The sequence below is a fragment of the Eretmochelys imbricata genome, chromosome 1 (assembly GCF_965152235.1).
Source record: "Eretmochelys imbricata isolate rEreImb1 chromosome 1, rEreImb1.hap1, whole genome shotgun sequence".
NCBI lineage: Eukaryota > Metazoa > Chordata > Testudines > Cheloniidae > Eretmochelys > Eretmochelys imbricata.
Genome location: NC_135572.1, coordinates 7,656,944 through 7,672,119, shown reverse-complemented (window position 1 = coordinate 7,672,119; position 15,176 = coordinate 7,656,944). Strand labels below are relative to the sequence as shown.

General features: G+C 44.6%; 1 protein-coding gene across 1 annotated transcript; it reads left to right on the top strand.

The window, feature by feature from the left end:
* The first annotated feature begins 13,992 nt into the window (after positions 1 to 13,992).
* LOC144279434 (olfactory receptor 51G2-like) lies at positions 13,993 to 14,928 on the top strand. The gene has a single exon (XM_077840936.1). The coding sequence runs from the start codon at positions 13,993 to 13,995 to the stop codon at positions 14,926 to 14,928; it is 936 nt and encodes a 311-aa protein (XP_077697062.1).
* Positions 14,929 to 15,176: the final 248 nt, after the last annotated feature.

The window sequence follows — 15,176 nt, the reverse complement described above, 5'->3', positions numbered from 1 at the left end:
TACCACTCAGATGCCCAAGTCCCAATGGGGACCAAACCCTAAACAAATCCGTTTTACCCTGTATAAAGCTCATACAGGGTAAACTCATAAATTGTTCACCCTCTAAAACACTGATAGACAGATATGCACAGCTGTTTGCTTCCCCCCCCTCCGCCCCCACAGGTATTAATACATACTCTGGCTTAATTAATAAGTAAAAAGTGATTTTATTAAATACAGGAAGTAGGATGTAAGTGGTTCCAAGTAGTGACAGACAGAACAAAGTGAATTACCAAGCAATAAATAAATAAATAAATAATAGGCAAGTCTGTGTAAAATCAAACAGAATACAGACAAAAACCTTAGCAGTTCCCATAAGTTCTCTTTTACAGACCAGCCTCCTTCTAGTCTGGGTCCAGCAAGCACTCACAGCCCCTGTAGTTACTGCTCTAGGACCCTCTCCAGCTCCCGGCTAGCACAGGTTCATCAGAGATGTGCTACCAGGCCTGTCACAGCAGCCACTGACACAGGATCTGCTGAAGGGGTGTGGTACAGGGTGGAGGGGGCTGCACAGAGATGGGAGGGCTGGGGAGAGTAGCTGAGGGGCACAGTACCCCAGCCACAGACTGGTCAGGAGGTTTTGACATTTCCATACCCAGAGTGCAGCCATAGACTCCGTCAGTGCAACCTTCATTGATGTTATAAGGACCAGGCAGATGAAAAGCCTCCAATTTCTCTTGGGGTTCCAGGAAGCTGCAGCTGGGCAGCATCATGGCAGCTGAGCTTTTTCATAGAAAAATTATCCTTTTCCTATGACATGTCCTCCTGAATAAATGGGTGAAAGGGGAACATTTCAGTTTGAATCTCAGTTATTTACGGTGTCTGTTTTCCAGCCCAGCATCAGCCTCTCTCCCTTGTGGTACAGGACCACACCCCTGGGTGGCAGCACTCCCACATTGGGCAGTCCTTTAGGGTTACCATATTTCCTAAGGAGAAAACAGGAGACACCCAGCTGCTCACCAAAGGCCACCCCCATTCCCTCCTGTGCAAGGCTGTCTCCTGTGGCTGGAACCCTGCCTCCCTGCCTCCAGCTCTGCCTACCCCATATGGGGAGCTGGCGTCTCCATTCGTCTCCAACGAACATTCCTCTGCTCCCCACCGTTTTGACAGGAACAGACGTTTCTCCTGTTAGCACTTACGAAGTCAGCAAGAGCATGTGGGAGAAAAGCCTCTTTTGGAAAAAAAATGTCAGGTCAGCTGTGACAGGACTTAACTAAGGGACTGTACAAGCCAAAATGGGACCAATGGGCACCCTACCACACACTCAAACATGATATTGCAGTACTACTAACTATGGTTTGGAACCTATCACTTAGCTTCTGTACCAAAAGACTGGAGGGTAGCTAATTTTGATGGCAATTCTTAAAAAGGGCTGCAGGGGTGATCTAAGCAATTACAAGCTGGTAAGACTAGTTTCAGAAGTGGGCAAACTGGTTGAAACTGTAGTAAAGAACAAAATTGTCAGACATTTAGGTGAATATAATTTGGGGAGGAAAAGTAAACATAGTTTTAGTAAAGGGAAATCATGCCTCACCAATTTACTAGAATGATCATAGAATCATAGAATATTAAGGTTGGAAGAGACTCAGTAGGTTGTCTTGTCCAATCACCTGCTCAAAGCAGGACCAACACCAATTAAATCATGCCAGCCAGGGCTTTGTCAAGCCAGGCCTTAAAAACCTCCAAGGATGGAGATTCCACCACCTCCCTAAGTAACCCATGCCAGTGCTTCATCTCCCTCCTTGTGAAATAGTGTTTCCTAATATTCAACTTAGACCTCCCCCATTGCAACTTGAGACCATTGCTTCTTGTTTTGTCAGCTGCCACCACTGAGAACAACCAAGCTCCATCCTCTTTGGAACCCCCCTTCAGGTAGTTGAAGGCTGCTATCATATCCCCCCTCACTCTTCTATTCTGCCTACTAAATAACCCCAGTTCTCTCAGCCTCTCCTCCTAAGTCATGTGCCCCAGCCCCCTAATCATTTTCATTGCCCTCCACTGGACACTCTCCAATTTGTCCACTTCCCTTCTGTAGTGGGGGGACCAAAACTGGAGGCAATACTCCAGGTGTGGTCTCACTAGTGCCGAATAGAGGGGAATAATCACTTCCCTCGATCTCCTCGCAATGCTCTGACTAATAAAGCCCAATAGTCCGTTGGCCTTCTTGGCTACAAGGGCACAATGTTGACTTATATCCAGCTTCTCATGCACTGTAATCCCCAGATCCTTTTCTGCAGAACTGATGCTTAGCCAGTCGGTCCCCAGCCTGTAGCGGTGCATGGAACAGATAATCATCAAGTGATTAATCATCAAGTGATCATCAACCATCTCCTGTCTCCCAATTCCCAGCTTCTGGCAAAAGGAGGCTAGGGACACCATCCCTACCAATCCTGGTCAATATCCATTGATAGACCTATCCTCCATGTATTTATCTAGTTCTTTTTTGAACCCTGTTATTGTCCTGGCCTTCACGACATCGTCTGGCAAGGAGTTCCACAGGTTGACTGTGTGTTATGTGAAAAAAATACTTCCTTCTGTTTGTTTTAAACCTGCTGCCTATTGATTTCATTTGCTGCCACCTAGTTCTTGTGTTATGAGAAGGAGTAAATAACACTTCCTTATCTTCTTTTTCCATGCCAGTCATGATTTTATAGACCTCTGTCATACCCCCCTTAATCATCTCTTTTCCAACTGAAAAGTCCCAACCTTATTAATCTCTCCTCACATGGCAGCGGTTCCATTCACGTAATCATTTTTCTAGCCCTTTTCTGAACCTTTTCCAATTCCAATATATCTTTTTTGAGATAGGGTAAACACATCGGCACACAGTATTCAAGATGTGGGCATACCATGGATTTATATTTTCTGTCTTATTATCTCTCCTTTTCTTCATGATTCTCAACATTTTGATATGGTTTTGTTTGACTGCCGCTGCACATTGTGTGGATGTTTTCATGGAATAATTACTCCAGGATCTCTTTCTTTAGTGTTAACAGCTAATTTAGTCTCCAATATCTTATATGTTTTCCAGTGTGCATTACTTTGCATTTATCAACATTGAACTTTATCTGCCATTTTGTTGCCCAGTCATGCAATTTTGTGAAATCATTGAGAAGTTCTTCGTACTCTTCTTGGGACTTAACTATGTTGAGCTGCTTGGTATCATCTGCAAATTTTACCACCTCACCCTTTACCCCTTTTTTCAGATCATTTCTGAAGATGTTGAATAGGACTGGTCCAAGGGCAGACACCCCAAGGGACACCACTATTTACCTCTCTCCATTCTGAAACTGACTATTTATTCCTACCCTTTGTTTCCTATCTTTTAACCAGTTACCAATCCATGAGAAGAAATTCCCTACACAAAGAAATATTCCTTCTTGTCAACTGTTGGAAATGGGCCACCCTGATTCCACTGGCTTCATTAGCATTTTCCTTCCTTTGGTATTCACCCTTCTTGTCAACTGTTGAGAATAGAACTCTTCCACCTTAATAGAATTGGCTCATTAGCACTGACCCCCCCCACTTGGTAAGGCAATTCCCATCTTTTCATGTGCTTTGATATATATTCTGCTTACTGTATTTTTCACTCCATGCATCTGATGAAGTGGGTTTTAGCCCATAAAAGCTTATGCCCAAATAAATTTGCTAGTCTCCAAGGTGCCACAAGGACTCGTTGTTGTTTTTCCTCTTATCCCCTGACATCTTAATTTGCTTAAGAACCTTTGTTGAGGGACCCTGATAAAACTCAGGACACTATATCCACTGAATGGCCCTTGTCCACCAGCTTGTTGACCCCATGAAATGGCCATTGACCATTATCTCTGAAAATTCGTGGCCATTGGGGGAGGTCCCGGATGATTAGAAAAAGGCAAATATAGTGCCGTATTTAAAAAAAGTGAAGAAAGAGAACCTGGGGAAGTACAGACTGGTCAGCATCACTTCAGTCCCTGGCAAAATCATGGAGCAGGTCCTGCAGGAATCCATTTTGAAGCACTTGGAGGAGAGGAAGCTGATCAGGAATAGTCAACATGGATTCACCAAGGGCAAGTCAATTCTGACCAACCTGATTGCCTTCTATGATGAGATAACTGGCTCTGTGGATATGGGGAAAGCAGTGGACGTGTTATTCCTTGACTTTAGCAAAGCTTTTGGTACAGTCTCCCACAGAATTCTTGTCAGCAAGTTAAAGAAGTATGGATTGGATGAATGGACTATAAGGTGGATAGAAAGTTGGCTAGATTGTCCAGCTCAATGGATAGTGATCAACGGCTCGATGTCTAGTTGGCAGCCAGTAGGAAGCGGAATGCCCCAAGAGTCGGTCCTGGGGCAGGTTTTGTTCAACATCTTTATTAAAGATCTTGATGATGGGATGAATTGCACCCTCAGCAAGTTTGCAGATGACAAGAAGCTTCGGGAGAGGTAGATACGCTGGAGGGTAGGGATAGGGCCCAGAGTGACCTAGACAAATTGGAGGATTGGTCTGAAAGAAACTGATGAAGTTCAACAAGGACAAGTGCAGAGTCCATGCACCGCTACAGGCTAGGGACCGACTGGCTAAGCAGCAGTTCTGTAGAAAAGGACCTGGGGGCTACAGCAGACGAGAAGCTGCATATGAGTCAGCAGTGTGCCCTCGTTGCCAAGAAGGCCAACGGCATATCGGGCTGTATTAGTAGGAGCCTTGCCAGCAGATGGAGGGACGTGATTATTCCTCTCTATTCATCACTGGTCAGGCCACGTCTGGAGTATTGCATCCAGTTTTGGTTTCCCCCACTACAGAAGGGATGTGAACAAATTGGAGAGAGTCCAGCAGAGGGCAACGAAAATGATTAGGGGGTTAGGGCACATGCCTTACAAGGAGAGGCTGAAAGAACTGGGGTTATTTAGTCTGCAGAAGAGAAGAGTGAGGGGTGATTTGATAGTAGCCTTCAACTGCCTGAAGGGGGGTTCCAAAGAGGATGGAGCTTGGTTGTTCTCAGTGGTGGCAGCTGACAGAACAAGAAGCAATGGTCTCAAATTGCAGTGGGGGAGGTCTAGCTTGGATATTGGATAATATACTGTTTTACTGGGAGGGAGGTGAAGCACTGGCATGGGTTACCTAGGGAGATGGTGGAATCTCCATCCTTGGAGGTTTTTAAGGCCTGGCTTAACAAAGCCCTGGCTGGGATGATTTAGTTGGTTTTGGTCCTGCTTTGAGCAGGGGATAGGACTAGATGACCTTCAGAGGTTCCCTCCAACCCAAATCTTCTATGGTTCTGTGAGTCTATGATCATCATTACTGCTCAGCTGCCCTCGAGGTAGCCTTGTAAGTAATTGGTACCATAAACAGTGATGACAAGCCCGGAGTCCAGGAGCAGAGCCTGCAGCAGGGCTGGTCTGCAGTCCGGTTGGGTAGCATCTCCACAAATCCCCTGTGATTTGGCCTCCTGCACTTTGCCATTGGCCATGATGGGGTTAAAGCTGATGCGCATGAAACCAAGCATCTGAGTTTCCCTGATGGCCAAGTGGCCCCCAGGAGACTGTGCCGGCATCTTCATAAAGACACCTGCCTCCCCGTCTGAACAGAGACTGCCTGCCGCCTGTGCCACCACCACCGATGACTCCGTGTCCTTTTGGGTGAAGACCTCTGGTGACAGCAGGTTCACGCCGGGCAGGAACTGGGTACGTTGGCAGGTTTCACTATCATTGAAATGTGAAGTGAAGGGGAAAGGCTGGAAGCTGTTTCCATTGGCAGATGTTCTGTGCAGCGGCAGAGGACTCAGCAGGGCTGTCAGGGTGACTCAGTAAGCGGGCTGAAGGTCAGGCAGCGCTAGGTAGCTTGTGAACCCCTCCCCTACACCTGCCCATTTTTCATGGTGGACTGTTCAAGCAACACAGAAGTCTCACATTGAAAGCAACTTCAAAGTGTTCAAACCCCGATGCCCCAAGTCAGGATTTTTCAAGGGGTCCCATTTCCAGAGGTGCCGTGTGCTCTGGGACGATTCTGCCAGGGGCTGAGTGAGAAGAAACCCCACGCAATACCAGTGACTAGTTGCCAAATCATCTCACTTGTAGCCTGATTTAGGGTGCACGAATAATATTAATATAATTCATAAATTTTAATGTAATGTAATGTAATTTGATTAATAATATTAATACTAATTAATTACAAATATTAATAGTATGGATTTTAGGCTTGCCAATCTGTTTGATCAGAAGATAAAAGTTCTTGTCCCAAATCAGGCTCCACAGAATTTACAAAGGACCCTCGGGGTATGACGGGAAGCTCACGCTGAGACAGATATAGCCTTAAAGACTTTTTCTTAAAATCAATAATAGTAAGTCAATGGTAAAATACTCACATTTTCATAGTTATAATTGCATTAATGCTATTCAAAAGATACATATGATAATATGGTATTAAATGCAACAAAGCTTTGGTTAATATACTCACACCCTTCCTTGATAACCTGGTGGTAAGAGACAGAGGAACAGCCTTGCGGTTCAGGTTTCTCAATTCTTGAGTGAGGGATGCAGTGCGTAGAAGACACAAATGCTACGAGCTATTGAAGCGAACTTAGGGTTTACTTGACTAACTTAAACTTAAAATCAAAACCTAATCAACAAAGAATAAAAACTTAGGGAAACCAAGCTTTGCCTATTTCCTTTTAAGAAGAACAAGTAGAGCCTACTAATAGTAGCAGTCATCGTAGACTGATAGAATAGATAGAGAGAGATAGAGTAGAAATTAAATAAGTAAGAATAGAAAATGGAGTACTCTGTCGAGGTGGGACACCTCTTTTTGGGCAAATTGCTGGAAATCCTTCCTCCTATGCCCAAATTTAATTCCTCACCCAACAAAATGTTAGGGTACTCTTACCCCATAGGCTTGTATGTTTGTGTGTATTGATGACAGGTACATCTGCACATAAGTTTCCTTGTGGTGTACCTGTTAAGTCTGTGGGTACAACATTGAAAAAACCCCTATGCCATTCTCCATTGTCTATAGGTCTAGATAAAAGGTCATAGACATAAGCATGGGTACTTATCGATTTCGGTAACAAAGTATAGGTCAACTTTACTTTTCTGGGTAAAAGGTCTTAATATAGATATGCTAAATTTGCCTTAGCTTAACATAGAGGATATGGCTTGTAGGTCTCTTGCATTACAACCAAACCTACTTTAATATAAATCTATAAACCTATTACAGTGCATCAAATACTTAATCTATTAGAAATATATATATATATATATATATGCAAGCAAGCAGGTTAGTCCTATAAACTACACAGGTTTACTTTTGCAGGGAAATGTAACCATCAAATGCATTTTCAAAGGTTTTATTCTCTGGCTTATCATAGAATCATAGGATCATAGAATATCAGGGTTGGAAGGGACCCCTGAAGGTCATCTAGTCCAACCCCCTGCTCGAAGCAGGACCAATTCCCAGTTAAATCATCCCAGCCAGGGCTTTGTCAAGCCTGACCTTAAAAACCTCTAACGAAGGAGATTCTACCACCTCCCTAGGTAACGCATTCCAGTGTTTCACCACCCTTTTAGTGAAAAAGTTTTTCCTAATATCCAATCTAAACCTCCCCCACTGCAACTTGAGACCATTACTCCTCGTTCTGTCATCTGCTACCACTGAGAACAGTCTAGAGCCATCCTCTTTGGAACCCCCTTTGAGGTAGTTGAAAGCAGCTATCAAATCCCCCCTCATTCTTCTTTTCTGCAGGCTAAACAATCCCAGCTCCCTCAGCCTCTCCTCATAAGTCATGTGTTCTAGACCCTTAATCATTTTTGTTGCCCTTCGCTGGACTCTCTCCAATTTATCCACATCCTTCTTGTAGTGTGGGGCCCAAAACTGGACACAGTACTCCAGATGAGGCCTCACCAATGTTGAATAGAGGGGAACGATCACGTCCCTCGATCTGCTTGCTATGCCCCTACTTATACAACCCAAAATGCCATTGGCCTTCTTGGCAACAAGGGCACACTGCTGACTCATATCCAGCTTCTCGTCCACTGTCACCCCTAGGTCCTTTTCCGCAGAACTGCTGCCTAGCCATTCGGTCCCTAGTCTGTAGCGGTGCATTGGATTCTTCCATCCTAAGTGCAGGACCCTGCAGTTATCCTTATTGAACCTCATCAGATTTCTTTTGGCCCAATCCTCCAATTTGTCTAGGTCCTTCTGTATCCTATCCCTCCCCTCCAGCGTATCTACCACTCCTCCCAGTTTAGTATCATCCGCAAATTTGCTGAGAGTGCAATCCACACCATCCTCCAGATCATTTATGAAGATATTGAACAAAACCGGCCCCAGGACCGACCCTTGGGGCACTCCACTTGATACCGGCTGCCAACTAGACATGGAGCCATTGATCACTACCCGTTGAGCCCGACAATCTAGCCAGCTTTCTACCCACCTTATAGTGCATTCATCCAGCCCATACTTCCTTAACTTGCTGACAAGAATACTGTGGGAGACAGTGTCAAAAGCTTTGCTAAAGTCAAGAAACAATACATCCACTGCTTTCCCTTCATCCACAGAATCAGTAATCTCATCATAAAAGGCGATTAGATTAGTCAGGCATGACCTTCCCTTGGTGAATCCATGCTGGCTGTTCCTGATCACTTTCCTCTCATGCAAGTGCATCAGGATTGATTCTTTGAGGACCTGCTCCATGATTTTTCCAGGGACTGAGGTGAGGCTGACTGGCCTGTAGTTCCCAGGATCCTCCTTCTTGATTGGCTTGATTGGCAACACATGAATTCAGAGATCCGTTGCTCTGGGGTTAGAGCTGCAATAGGGCATATTTCCATTTCCTCACTGGCTGAGGGCTCCAGCATTTCTACACTGTAGCTACCCCGCAGAGTTACAGGGCTTCCAGTATCTCTGTCCCCGCTCTGGTCTTTGAGTGCCAGATATCAGGCCTTGTAGTCTTCCCTCTCATGGGGTGGAATCCCACGATTCTCCCACCCTCAGACTAGGCTCTGGGCTACAACACACTGCGATCGACTGTGCTTGGCGAGCAGGTCCGAGTGTCTGTGGTTCTCCCCTCTGGGAGTCTGTGTCCAGTGGTGAGACGAGTGACCAGCCAGCCTTCGAGAACCAAAATACTGTTGAATCCGAACAGCAGGAAGAAAGTGGAACATGGGAGAATCAGAGGTTTTTAAAATAGCAATCTGTACATATCTCTGACCCCAAGCCTTTCTGCTCTGACGGGGACCCAGGAAGGCTGAGGGCCTTCAGACTTCCCAACAGTGTCTGTGCCTGTCAGTCTGAAGAGATTCTCACAACAGCTGCCTCACCTCTGGACAGACTGACAGAACTGGCAAAACAAGCTGTGGAATGCGGCTGGAACTCAGAAACGGGCTCTTCCCAGCTTGTAGCTTCTGTGTTCTCTCTTGTCCTCCCTGGGGTGGTGGCTGAGCAATGGCTTTTCCTGAGCTATTGCTTCCCTTCATGCTTGTTTTCCAGCAGCCTGCTATGAAACTAGGAAGATCCATATTGGTTTCACCCAACAGAGCCATAACATAAACATCCCAAATGTTAACCCAATATAGCTCTGCAGCAAACATCCCAAGAAATGGGTTTAACATACACATTCATTATGGCAGCTCAGCTCCATGTCTGTCACAATGCTGTTCCCAGATGCCACCTATTTTATGAATACAGGACAGAGACAGTCAAAGTGCAAGCGAGAGAGAGAGCAATTAACTACTTTCACGTGGGAAATGAAGTTCCATTTCCATGAATACTCATGCATTTGTCTTTGAAATCCACTTCCTGCAAACCCTCCTCATGGATGAATAACCAGTGCTGGGGTTATGATGTACGAGTGAGCCAGAGCTCAGGGAATGAATATTTTCTATCCTGACTCCAAGAGTTGTTACCACTCTGGATACAGGCTACAGACTGACAGAAGAGAACCTGAGGAGAATCAGTCAGCTATTAACCCAGGGACAGAGGAGCTACTCGGCTTTTGTTTGCTGATAAGGGACTGAATGAAGGCTGAGACACTGCGATCTTTTCAGATTCTGAAGAAATCCAGATGACAAACCCTACATTTTAAGTCCCACTGTAAGCTGAGAAATCATCCCTGAAAGAAGATCAGAGGGGAAGGAATGGGTTGACAGGTGTGTGCTAAACTACAGATGTGTAAATGAGTATTAATGCAAAAGTAGTGTTTGCATATTCACCCATTAGTGACACCAATTCCTCTCCCACCCAGCTGAAGTAACTGCCTGTGTTAGCTTGTAACTTGCCAAGTATCTATAGACCTGTGCCTGGGGAGAGGATATAGGTCCTGTGAGGAAGATCGAAGGCTCAGGCTTCAGTTAACATTGGCCAGGCAAAGCACTTCAGGTTCCCTTGGGGGGATTCTTGGGGATCAGAGTGTATCACCGGGAGCATATGGGAAGGGAAAGTTAAAAGAGCCCGGTTCTGACTGAATTTACACATGTAAATCTGGAGCTACCCAGTAGAGGTCACGATTATTGAATTAAGAACCTGGCACTAAGAATTTATCCCATGTGCTGGAAAGAGAGAGTGGAATAATATGAAGTCTCAGGAGTGGAGAAAATAAAATGTATATCTGGGTCAATGAAACACGTTTATAAATAGCTTCAATGCAGGGCAGATAAATAAAATGGCCCTTGCCTTGCGTTTATGGGCATCATGATACAATGGGCCAACTCAGAAGTGGATGGCCAGAAAGTGTGTCTCTATGAAGGTCAGAATTGTAAAATCACATATTGCTCAAGTAGGCTATGGAACTTGCAGCCACAAGATATCAATGTGGCCAAGAACGTCTCAGGCTTCAAAGAGGGATGGGATGTTTAAATGGGTGATCAGGAAATCCAATTACATAAGAACATAGGAATGGCCTTCCTGGGTCAGACCAAAGGTCCATCCAGCCCAGTATCCTGTCTACCAACAGTGGCCAATGCTAGGTGCCCCAGAGGGAGTGAACCGAACAGGTAACGATCAAGTGATCTCTCTCCTGCCATGCATCTCCACCCTCTGACAAACAGAAGCTAGGGACACCACTCCTTACCCATCCTGGCTAATCACCACTAGTGGACTTAACCTCCATGAATGTATCCAGTTGTCTTTTAAACCCTGTTATAGTCCCAGCCTTCACACGCTCCTCAGGCAAGGAGTTCCACAGGTTGACTGAGTGAAGAAGAACTTCCTTTTCTGTGTTTTAAACCTGCTGCCCATTAATTTCATTTGGTGGCTCCTTGTTCTTATATTATGGGAGCAAGTAAATAACATTTCCTTTTTCACTTTCTCCACAGTCTCCTCTTTTCCAAGCTGAAAAGTCCGAGCCTCTTTAACCTTTTCTCATATGGGACCCGTTCCAAAACCCAAATCATTTTAGTTCCCCTTTTCTGAACCTTTTCGAATGCCAGTATATCTTTTTTGTGATGAGGGGACCATATCTGTGTACAGTATCCAAGATGTGCGTGCACCCGGGATTTATATTAGGGCAATAAGATATTCTCCGTCTTATTTTCTATCCCTTTTTTAATGATTCCTAACATCCCGTTTGCTTTTTTTCACTGCCGCTGCACACTTCGTGGACTTGGGGATATTTTTTCCAATGTGCATTACTTTTCATTTATCCACCTTAAATTTCATTTTCCTTTTTGTTGCCCAATCACTTAGTTTTGTGAGTTCTTTTTGAAGTTCTTCACAGTCCGGTTTGGTCTTAACTATCTTGAGCAGTTCAGTATCATCTGCAAACTTTGCCACCTCACTATTTACCCCTTTCTCCAGATCATTTATGAAGAAGTTGAATAGGATTGGTTGTAGGACTGACCCTTGGGGAACACCACTAGTTATCCCTCTCCATTCTGAAAATTTAACATTACAGTACTGAGTATTTTTGAAAAAAATGTCTTAGATTCATAGATATTAGGTCAGAATGGACAATTATGATCATCTCGTCTGACCTCCTGGATAACGCAGGCCACAGAATTTCACCCACCACTCCTGCAAAAAACCACTCACCTATGTCTGAGCTATTCAAGTCCTCAAATCGTGGTTTAAAGACTTCAAGGAGCAGAGAATCCTCCAGCAAGTGACCCGTGACCCATGGTACAGAGGAAGGCAAAAAACCTGCAGGGCCTCTTCCAATCTGACCTGGAGGAAAATTCCTTCCTGACCCCAAACATGGTGATCAGCTAAACCCTGAGCATAAGGGCAAGATTCACCAGCCAGATACTACAGAAAATTCTTTCCTGGGTATCTCAGATCCCACCCCATCTAATATCCCATCACAGGCCATTGGACCTATTTACCATGAATATTTAATTACCAAAACCATGTTATCCCATCATACCATCTCCTCCATAAACTTATCGAGTTTAATCTTAAAGCCAGACAGATCTTTTGCCCCCACTGCGTCCTTTGGAAGGCTCTTCCAAAACTTTACTCCTCTGATGGTTAGAAACCTTTGTCTAATTTCAAGTCTAAACTTCCTGGTGGCCAGTTTATATCCATTTGTTCTTGTGTCCACATTGGTACTGAGCTTAAATAATTCCTCTCCCTCTCCGGTATTTATCCCTCTGATATATTTATAGAGAGCAATCATATCTCCCCTAAAGTTCTTTTAATTAGGTGAAATAAGACAAGCTCCTTGAGTCTCCTTTCATAAGACAAGTTTTCCATTCCTTGGATCATCCTAGTAGCCCTTCTCTGTATTTGTTCCAGTTTGAATTCATCCTTCTTAAACATGGGAGACCAGAACTGCACACAGTATTCCAGGTGAGGTCTCACCAGTGCCTTGTATAATGGTACTAAAACCTCCTTATCCCTACTGAAAATACCTCTCCTGATGCATCCCAAGATCACATGAGCTTTTTTCATGGTCATATCACACTGGCGGCACATAGTCCTCCTATGATCAACCAATACTCCAAGGTGCTTCTCCTCCTCCATTACTTCTAATTGATGCGTCTCCAGCTTATAACGAAAATTCTTGTTATTAATCCCTAAATGCATGACCTTACACTTTTACTATTGAATTCATCCTCTTACTATTACTCCAGTTTACAAGGTCATCCAGATCCTCCTGTAGGATATCCCTGTCCTTCTCTGAATTGGCAATACCTCCCAGCTTTGTATCATCCGCAAACTTTTTTAGTACACTCCCACTTTTTGTGCCGAGGTCAGTAAAAAAAAGATTAAATAAGATTGGTCCGAAAACCTATCCTTGAGGAACTCCACTGGTAACCTCCCTCCAGCCTGACAGTTCACCTTTCAGTAGGACCCGTTGTAGTCTCCCCTTTAACCAATTCCTTATCCACCTTTCAAGTTTCCTATTGATCCCTATCTTATCTAACTTAACAAATAATTCCCTATGTGGCACGGTATCAAACACCTTACTGAAATCTAGGTAAATTAGATCCACTGCGTTTCCTTTGTCTAAAAATGTGTTACTTTCTCAAAGAAGGAGATCAGATTGGTTTGGCACGATCTACCTTTTGTAAAACCATGTTGTATTTTGTCCCATTTACCATTGACTTCAATATCCTTAACTACCTTCTCCTTCAAAATTTTCTCCAAGACCTTGCATACTACAGATGTAAGTATTCTAAACCTTCCTGATTTACATGACAAAATGTGTCTAACTAGTGGGTGTCAGGGAGAAACTTTCCCTTGGATCAGAGTATCTCTTAGTTCCCTATTGCAGGGCTTCCTCCACCTTCCTTTGCAGCATCTCATAACGCCTACTGAAGACTTGGCTAGGCAGACTGTAGGTCTGATCCAGTCTGGCAGTGCCTACCTTCCTATTGGGGGCATAAATCCAAGACAATGTTTTTGCTGATTTTCCCTAGAGGTCCTGAGAATCTCTCGACTTGCACTGAGAGCAGAAAGATTTCTCGCTAACTATCACTTAGTCTCCTGTTCTATCTCTTTTCAGGAAGAAAAGTTCAAAACTCCCCAGACCTGCCCAGTACATTATGTCAGCTGTCAATGACACTAAATTCAACTCTGTAATGTTCCTTCTCACCAGGATACCTGGGCTGGAAGACATCCACCTCTGGATCTCTATCCCCTTCTGCTTCATGTATGTTCTTTCAATCGTAGGAAATTCAGTCATTCTGTTCATTATAAAAACAGATCCAAGCCTCCATGAGCCCATGTACATTTTCCTTTCCATGTTGGCCGTCACAGACCTTGCCTTATCCATTGTCACCATACCGACGACACTGGGCATATACTTGTTTAACTCTAGGAGAATCAGCCTCGAGGCCTGTTTTTCCCAGATGTTCTTCATCCACTCGCTTTCAAAAATTGAGTCCTTTGTCCTCTTGTTGATGGCCTTTGACCGCTTCATTGCAATTTGTAACCCACTGAGATATGCCTCCATCTTAACTCCTCCGAGAATAGCCAAGATGGGCCTGGTTGCTGTGGTAAGATCGGTGGCCCTAATACTCCCACTCCCCATTCTCCTGAAACGGTTCCGATACTGTCGAGACAATGTCCTCTCCCATTCCTACTGCCTGCACCAGGACATCATGAAGGCAGCTTGTTCAGACATCTCAGTGAACAGCATCTATGGCTTGTTTGTTAAAGTCATGACAGATGGATTGGACTCGTTCCTCATCTTCCTCTCTTATGTGATGATCCTCAAAACAGTGCTGAGTATCGCATCCCACAGAGAGTGCCTCAGGGCCCTGAACACCTGTGTCTCCCATCTCTGCGCTGTCGTGCTCTTCTACATATCAGACATTGGCCTGTCTTTGATACACAGATTTGGAAATAGCTCTACTCACTTGCTTCAGATTATCCTGGGCTACATTTACCTGCTGGTCCCGCCCCTGATGAACCCAATTGTGTACAGTGTGAAAAGCAAACACCTGCGTGAGAGGATAATCAGGGCATTTGTCAAGTGAAGGGTCAGTTCATCACCTGGCTCCAGTGCTGGTGACATGGGGGAGGAAAAACACGAGCGATGGGCATGGCCACGAATTCCATCCTGGATCCGCTGCCCATGAAGCCTTTTCCTCTGCCTCATTTCTTCTCCGAAGACCACACCTCTCCTATTCTCCTTTACCTGAGACTCTGCCCCCTTAGCCAGCATCAGGCCTTGCTTAGAGTTGCACAGCGAACCAGAGCTACTGTGAGATGTCCTACACCCTCT